An 8,860-nucleotide genomic window follows, 5' to 3' on the forward strand; every position below is an offset into this window, starting at 1 on the left:
CAAGATAGGTCCATTAATGGGGTTGAAGAATCCAAAAACAATGGCAGCCAAAAGTCTATTTCCTAATCCTAAAAATTCTTACGTTCTGGTTATGTGGGTTACGAATGATTAGAAAATTGCTTTTATAACTGGAACATGGTTGTGTATTGTTTCCGTGTGGCATTAAAAAGAGTATTTAAATGAAAATTTAATCACCGTATGCGACCAATAGACGATGAGGGCAGAAAAGGTATGGGCACAGTTTGTTGCCTCATGATTCATTTGTGTATTAAATTATTTGAACAAGTGTATTCATGATCATTTCTGTCTGATATTAACATAATTCAAAATAACATTGGAAGAAAGTGTTTCAAATGTCAGACAGACCATATCACATCACAAGTTACTTAAATGTAATTTTTTTTGTCATTTTCAATGCAACCACAACTAGCTTGACACCAAGAAGCAGGATTGAAAAGCTAGGCATGAGATACAACATCCTATCTACGTCATCACCAAATGTCTGTACAATATTGCAAATACACAATGCACATCACAATCTTAACAAACTTACTTCAACAATATAAATGACCTGCAGTACCAAAAAAAGGGCAACAGCTACAATCATGGAAACACCACTACCTTCAATTTCTCCTCCAAGTCACACCCTATCCCAATGTGCCTGGATGCTATCATTCTTTCTTCATGGCTAGTTCAATGTCTTGTAATTTCCTTCCTAGCATCACCACTGAAATCATTATAATCACAAGGAAGACAGCTCACTACCTTCTCAGTGCAATAGGAAATGAATAACAGTCTGACCAGCACCAGCCATGTCTAAGACCACTACATATGCAAGGACACCTCAGTGTAACGATGAAGGTGGATATGAGGAAGGCAACCACACTGTGCAAAAAAAAAATTTGTTTTTGTATTAGCGTACACTAGTTTTAACACTTCTTGTGAGATGTGACTGTATGCACATCCAGTTCCAGAGGAACATTTGGTACCAGCAACTACTCTTGATGTGGTAATGTTAGTGTGCTGTTCAACAACAGAAAGCACAATAATCAAACTCAATCTTGTCTTCATAATGTTTTACATATGGACACTTTTCATTAGGGTTCAGTAGTGGGGTATCTCCCAATCACTGGCGGTAACATGGCCTCTCAACTAACTAGACATTCCTGATGGATTAATAACATATCATCTACTGAATTGACCCATTAGTTTATAGGGAAATTTCATTGTGCAGTTCAATTTGTTCAGTCAGATTAGTACCAGACCTTAGCAGTTGACTTAGTGAACAACCTTTTCCATTTCTATAGTTTTACCACTTTATTCTATGTATGAATCAAATAACAATGGATAGTACAGCATTAAGTTTATTTGCATCAAGCTAGAAATATGGTTTCCTCTCAGCTCCTGCTCCTCACAGTTTATGTCAATATTGACACTAATAAGGTCCTATAATCTCATGATTTCAAAAGCAAATGCAAATAGTCTTTATATTTTGAGTAGAAATTTGTGTTTGATAAATAGAGACTAGAAAGAAATCTTACATGACTCTCTGTTGAATAACTAACTATCTCCAGCAGCTAGATGGGAGGGGTACTATGTAATTTAAAAAGAAACAGTTGCTATCCTTCAAAGTGTATTGCGAGCTTCAAAGCTTTGGGTAAGAAATCCATATCCATTTCAATCTCCCAAGCCTCTATCAAGTGGATTAGTTTCATATTAATTGGTATTTTTTAAAAAAAAATCTGTCTTATGGTTTTGTAATTCTAACAGTTTTTATTAAAATTCAATTTTGGCTTGAAGTCAAACAGAACTTTATAAATCACGAAGTCTGATAGTGTATGACATTATTACATACACAAATTGTGAAAGAGAAGTTGTGTTTGACTAATTTTAGTTCTGTGAAGATGTAGCTAGTCAGTAGCCAGACAAAGTTGAATTAGTGAATGTAATGCATTTGGATTTCCAAATGGCTTTTGATAATGTGTCTAATTTTAAAAGTTGCTACACAAACTGGTTCATAGGAATTGGGATGATAAATTTATGGATTAAGAATTGTTTAGCAAATAGAAAGTACAAAAATAGGGCTAACTGAGTTATTTTTGAGTTACACCTCACTGCAGTAGAGTGCTGGACATCAAGAAGTTGTCATAAAAGTTAAAGATTTTAAGATTTCAAAATACATAGAATTCCTTAAATTTACCGGATTCTCAAACCAGATTGACAGAAAGCAAGACCAGGTTTCTGTATTTAACATGAATTACAATTTATTATAAGCAAACAGACACCAGCCACAGACAAACAATTACAAAAGGTCATCATGAAAATACTTTAAAACTCTGAACTCCTTATAATCTCTCCCTTAATCACAAACACAGGAACACAAACATGGGTGTTACAGGCGGGACAAAACTGGGAAGGCCAATCATGGTTCCTGTTCACAGGGTTGCTGAGATGATTCTTGTGCGAATCAAAACACTGTTACTCAGTCTTTCTTCTCTGGATGTTTTCATTATTTGTGTGAGACACGAGATGACAAGTTCATACTAACAAAAGGTCTCTGACTTTTTACTTAGAAGTCACACCTTGCAGCAACAGCTGAACATAAAGTAAAACATGTTTTTTTTAAATTGCAGAAAACAGAGACAATTCCTGGCCTTGTGGGGATATGATGGCTTCTCCCTACCTTGTTCACAGCCCCAAACTGTTCAGCTACCTGAGAACCAAATCAGAGTAAGCAAGCAGAAGGTCTCTGGTATTGATCTATGGATGAGTGACCAGTTAATGAGCTACTTGTTGCTAGCTGAATCTTTGTGTGTACATAGTCCAATGGCTGCAGCTCGCTTTCACCTTCTTCTATTACCGCTTAAACCTGCAGCTGTATAATCACTATCTACAATGAGTGTCAGGTTCTTGCTTTCAAATGTCTGCAGTAATACTTGGTTTCTGAAACAGTTATTTTCTTATTTCAGTCCCCAAGCAAAAATACAGTAAAAAAAAAATGACGAGTGATGCAAGAAAAAAAATGATGGGCCCTCATCTATTTACATTCTATATTAAGGATTTAGACTAAAAATAATGGATTCAACTTACTGGTGAGACAAGACTAGATGGGATAGTCAGCTGTAACAAGGATAACAAGGAGGCTTGAAAGGATATAGAAATGTGCAAAGTTAACACTTTTGATATAATGTAGGGAAATGTGAGGATATTCAATTTGGCAAGAAGAATTAAAGATCAGATTTTTTTCTACGATAGAGAAAACAACTTTCAAAAATGTTGAGGTTGGGTGAGATTTCGGTGCTTTTGTTCGAGAACAAAAGCACAAATTTGGCAAAACACACTCAACAGTTTGGAAAGCAAATCATGTGTTATGGTACAGAGGTAGTGTCCCTATCCCCGGACCAAGAGGCCCAGTTCAAATCCCACCTGCTCCAGTAGTCTGTGCTAGCAACTCTGAATGGGCTGATTAAAAATACTTTTTCATTGCAAGGGTTTTAGAATGCAGACGTCAGAAAATCTTGCTACAATTAAACAGGAGTTTGGGTAAAACCACACGTGGGATATTGTGAGTAGTTTTAATCTCCATAGCCAAAGGAAGAATATAGTTGCCTTTGAGATGATGCAGGAAATTTCTAGACTGATTTCTACAATGACATGGTTGTCCAATGAGAAGTTGAGTAGAATAGGCCTATATTCGCTGGAGTTTAGAAAAATGAAAAGTGATCGAATTGAAATATATTTGCTTCTGAAAAGGGACATGCGAGGGTAGCTGCTATGGAGTTGCTTCTCCTAGTTACATCATTGTCTCAGAACAAGAGGCATATTATTTAAGACTTAGACAAGAGAAATTTCTCCAGAGGGCTGTAAACCTTAATATTGATCTAACCCAGAAAGCTGTGGATGTCCCTTCACTGAATATATTTAAGGCTGGAATAGATACATCCACGTATCCACATCCAAAATCTAAGATGCAACATCATCCACAATCTTATTGAATGGCTTCAAGGGACTGTATAGCCTACCTGTTCTTATGGTTTTAACATATATGTTTTGCAATTGAACTGATAATCTAGAGATCTGGACCAATAATTCAGAAGATTGGGATCATTAAGATATAATGCAATATTAATAAATAGGCCAGACTGGTTTACTAAAAAAAAAGCTTCTCTGTCCTTTCCTGCTCTGTCCCATTTACAACTTCAGTCCCATGACAACACGTTTGACTCTTGAATATCCTCTAAATGGAACAGCAAGTGATTTTGGTTGTATGAAATTGTTACAAGTAATTAGAAACAAGATCAGAAATTGCTGGAAAAACATAGTAGATCTAATAGCATCCATGCAAAGAAAGCAAAGTTAACGTTTCTGGTCCAGTAACCTCAGAGTATAACAGGACCTTGATCAGATGGGCCAATGGGCAAAGGAGTGGCAGTGGATTTAATCTAGATAATTGTGAGGTGCTGCATTTCAGTAGGGCAAGACTTATACATTTAATGGGGAGTGCAGGTTCATAGTTCCTTGAAGTGAAGTGACAGGTAGACAAGGTAATGAAGGTGATGTTTGGAATGCTTTCCTTTACTAGTCAGTTTATTCATTACAGGAATTGAGAGGTGATGTTATGGCTGAATGGGGCTTTGATTTAGTCACTTTTGAAATACTGCATTCAATTCTGGTCTTCCTGCTACAGCAATGATTTTGTTAAACTTGAAAGGGTTCATTAAAGCTTTACAAGGGTGTTGCAAGTGTTTGTGCTATAAGGAGAGGCTGAGTAGGCTGGGGCTATTTTCCCTGGAGAATCGGAGGCTTGAAAGGTGACCTGATAGAGGTTTATAAAATCATCAGGGGCACGGATAGGTGAATAGTCAAAGGTCTTTTCCCTGGGGTGGGGCAGAACAGAACTAGAGGGCATAGGTTTACAGTAAGAGGGGAAAGATTTAAAAGGGACCTAACATGCAACTCTTTCATGTAGAGGTTGACACGTGGGGAATGAAATGGCAGAGGAACCGGAGGAGGCTGGTACAATTTCAACATTTAAAAGGCATCTGGATGGGCACATGAATTGGAAGGGTTTCAAGTGATATGGGCCAAGTGCTGGCAAATGGGATTTGATTAATTTAGGATATCTGGTTGGCATGGACAAGTTGGACCAAAGGGTCTGTTTCCATGGCTTTGCATCTCTATGACTGTATGACCCTTCTCTGTCCCAAAGTGGAGTCACTGGGACGGAAATGTTAAGTCTGCTTTTTCTGCACGATACTTGCAGACCTGCTGAGCTTTTCCAGTAGTTTCTGATTTCCAACATCCGCGGTTCATTATTTTTTGCTACAAATAATTTTCTACAATGGTTCACAAAGAAACGAGAATCACTGACATGTTCCATTTCACTCACACCACTCATGATACAGATCACAGTAAAGAGTCTTTCCTTAATCACGTTCAGCGTCTTGACCTCTGAGCGGTCAATCAGCAGTGACTTCCTGTCTAGAATGAACTGCTGCCAGTGGTTTTGTGTTGTGGATCTATTTTTGTTTCGGCTTTCTCCTTGATTTTAGAGGCCCCCGCCTTCTGTTCGTGTCAAACAACACCTCCATCAGTGCTAAAGACTTCCAGGCACATTCCGAAGACCCTCCCCTTTTCTAGGTAATTGCATGAATTTGCAGATCTACGATGACTCAGCAAATGAGACCTGTCAGCAACAGCTAATCAGAATGATATCTCAATTTCCAACTTCCTGCTAACACTCTGGTTAAGGTTTACGTGTAAAATGGACCGGGGGGGTCTGCAATTTTTTAAAAAAAACAGAACACGACGGGGGAAACGATGGAGGATGGTTGCAAAACACCAACTTGTGTCAAGTGCCAACTCCACAAATCCTAAATGAATAATCACAATGCGCCTGAGGAGCTGGAGTTGACCCTGCCTTTAATGAATGAAGTGCACCTTGTGGGCACGCTATGAAGGTAAGGGGGGGGGGGGTCTAAAGTCCAGGCATTCATTGGTAACTTGCAGACACGTGGACAAATCTGCTGTTCTTCGGCGAACCAACGATTGCAACGCTTCATCCTGGAGTGCATAACCGAAACGTTCCCATTCATTGCCAGAACATGGCAAAGACCCAACACGATTCTGCACAAAGATGTCAATAGTCCGGAAAGGGGGGGGGGGGGGGGGGGGGAAGGTTAGAGGGACATACTCAAATACGGGAAGGCGGGGGGTTCCTGAAGGGACCCAGCACAAACTGCAACATCCAAGAACGCGAGAAGCGCCCGTGAGCTGGGGATGCCCGGTTACTTTTCTCTGGCGGTCACTAGTGGGTACTCACGGCAGCTTTCCTCATCGCTGTTGTCGGTGCAATCGTCCTCTCCATCGCAGTGCCAGAGTAAGGAGATACACCGGTCGTTTCTGCACTGAAACTGACCCACGTCACAGTGTTGCCCAGCACCTCCACGGGAGAGAGAGAGAAAGAGAGAGAGAGAAACAAACAAAAAAAAAACCTCATGAGCCTTTTCCAAGTCACACCGGTACAACACCCAGCGGCAGTCACTCGCGACACGGCACCTACCACCAGCCGTGGCACGTTTCTCTCATTTCATTCGGTGTAATATTTCAATTTGAAATCTTTGCCTCACAGGATATAGCGAGTGCGACGGATGTTCCGATTGCATGGGGTGGGAAAGGCCCCCAGCACTATCCAGGCACCCCACTCACTAGACTGCACGTTAGCAGAAGAACAGCGCCGATATTTCCGGGAAAATAAATAATCAATTGCTGCCTGCCCTCCTCTTTCACACCGTCCAAGCCCAATCCCACCGACCTGCTACGAAGAATGTCGACCACTGTCCTCAGTTACAAAGGAAATAGAAAACAAAATGTGTTTGGTTTTTTAAAACAAAAATCAATACCGACCTTCAGTGATGTGAAAACGCAGCAGCAACAACAATGTGAATGAGTGAACCCACATTGTCTCTACCGCTCATCCCCTGATGCTCCAGCCTCTCTCTTTCTCGCAATATGACTCGGTAAAAGCGGAGCTGGTTTGAATATTTCAAACAGCAGCTACTGACGTAAATGAATGGGAAGGAGGAACCTGCAAGCGCAGAAGGCGCTTTACCAGCAGCATGTGTGAGGAAAACCAGATTGATGCACTAACTAACGTGACCGAGGTTGTTCACTGATGGATGGCTCCATGTTGTGCGAATCCCCCCCAGGTGTTGCCGCTCCCCCGTCACCTGACTTCACGGAGGAGCAGAGCTACAACTGTCCGTGAAACTCCCCAACTGGGAAGATGGAAAAGGAAAAGTGTGTGTCTGCCTGGCTGCATGTGCCTTTGCAGATGATGTGCGAGCACTGAGCCAAACTGTAATGTCATAGCTAGGCGAAAGTGAGGACTGCGGATTAGAATCAAGATTAGAGTGGTGCTGGAAAAGCGCAGCAGGTCAGACAGCATCCGAGGAGCAGGAAAATCGACGTTTCGGGCAGGAGCCCTTCATCAGGTAGCTGCCATCCTCCTCCGTTCGAGTACCCTGCTCCTTCTTCAACTCATTGTGCTCCCAGATTACCTTCCTTTCTCCCTGAAAATGTGCTTGTGCCGAATCAATTCTTAAGGAAGAATTCCCATTTAACTTTCTAAGGCCCTCTTTTGGTCTTGCATAGGTGCTTTCCAAAGTCTCAATGTTGACGTTTGTTATGAAGTATTGGGAATGGTGATGTACCGGGAATGCGACCGGACTAGTGATCCAAAACCCCAGGTTAATGACGGGAGGTTAAGAATCACAGGTTAATATACCGAGGACAGAAGGTTAAGATTTTGAATTGAATAAAAATCTGGAACAAGCTTGTCAAAATAACCATCTGGTTCACAAATGCAATTTAGGGAAGTTTATCAGCCATCCTGGTCTGGCCTACATGTGATTCCAGACCCACAGCAATGTGGTTGACTCGTAACTATCCTCTGAGTTGAGGGATGGGTCAGAAATGCTGACCTAACTAGCCTTGTCCAAATAAAAAATAAAACAAATAAACAAATAAAAAAACAAACTGAATCTTTCAAGTTCCGGCTGAAACTGTGATCCAAAGCATAGGTTTGGGCCTGGCTAGGCAGCTAGTGATGTTCTGTCTTGATTTGGAAACTCCTTGGCATTTTTTGTGCATTATTTCCAAAGGTTATAAGGTTCCGAGGCAAAAGATGAGATGCTGCTGTGTGAGTTTATGTTTGATTTAATGATTCGGGTGCAGTGACCCTTCCTCAGAACTCATGGTAGCTAGGAAAGTTTTTTTATGCAGGCGATAGAGTTGGGGGGGGGGGGGAGGGAAACAGAGTGGTGAGGAATAAAATATAAGTAGAGATAGAGACCAAAGAGAGAGAAGAACTGATGAACAGGCAAAAGAGTGGATAACGATCAAGCTAGGAGAATGAATAGCTATGAAGACTGTTAGTGACCAATAAAGGGATACATCGTACTTCACTGAAATGCTGTAGAAGCCTGAAGAGGGAGAGTTCAGAGAGCGAGGGAGTACCTATCTCCTGTATTTAAGGGATACCAAATAAAGATTGGTGCCAGGTTTTGCACCTTTCCCTTTTCTTCTCTTGCCTCTTTCCCTGTTTCTGTACCAGTGTGAAACTTCACATCATTAACTTTTTCCAGATTACCAACATGAAACATTAACTCTAAAATTGCTGTCTGACCTGTTCAGTATACCCAGCCTTTTCTGTGACTACAAGAACAGGGCTGCAGGCCATATGTGCTTTCTATGGTATAGGTCCAGTGACAATGTATCCTGTAAAGGGATTGATCCCATTTCTCATCACAGTGGTCTGGTTGCTGAAGTTATTTATTAAAATAAATATTTGAAAAATATT

General features: G+C 40.8%; 1 protein-coding gene across 5 annotated transcripts in view; it reads right to left on the bottom strand.

Moving 5' to 3' along the window:
- Window positions 1–7,298, bottom strand: part of lrp8 (low density lipoprotein receptor-related protein 8, apolipoprotein e receptor) — a 111,741-nt gene extending 104,443 nt beyond the window's left edge. For 3 of the 5 annotated variants that reach the window (XM_072573716.1, XM_072573714.1, XM_072573713.1), the window contains exons 1-2: window positions 6,907–7,298; window positions 6,323–6,442 (exon numbers count right to left, since the gene is read on the bottom strand). In XM_072573716.1, the coding sequence (XP_072429817.1) occupies window positions 6,323–6,442; window positions 6,907–6,961 (175 nt within the window). In that variant the 5' untranslated portion in view covers window positions 6,962–7,298. The remainder of the gene's footprint in view (window positions 1–6,322; window positions 6,443–6,906) is intronic. The other 2 variants (XM_072573717.1, XM_072573715.1) reach the window with 2 other exon arrangements.
- Window positions 7,299–8,860: the final 1,562 nt, after the last annotated feature.

This window comes from Chiloscyllium punctatum, chromosome 7 (genome assembly GCF_047496795.1).
Source record: "Chiloscyllium punctatum isolate Juve2018m chromosome 7, sChiPun1.3, whole genome shotgun sequence".
Taxonomy (NCBI): Eukaryota; Metazoa; Chordata; class Chondrichthyes; order Orectolobiformes; family Hemiscylliidae; genus Chiloscyllium; species Chiloscyllium punctatum.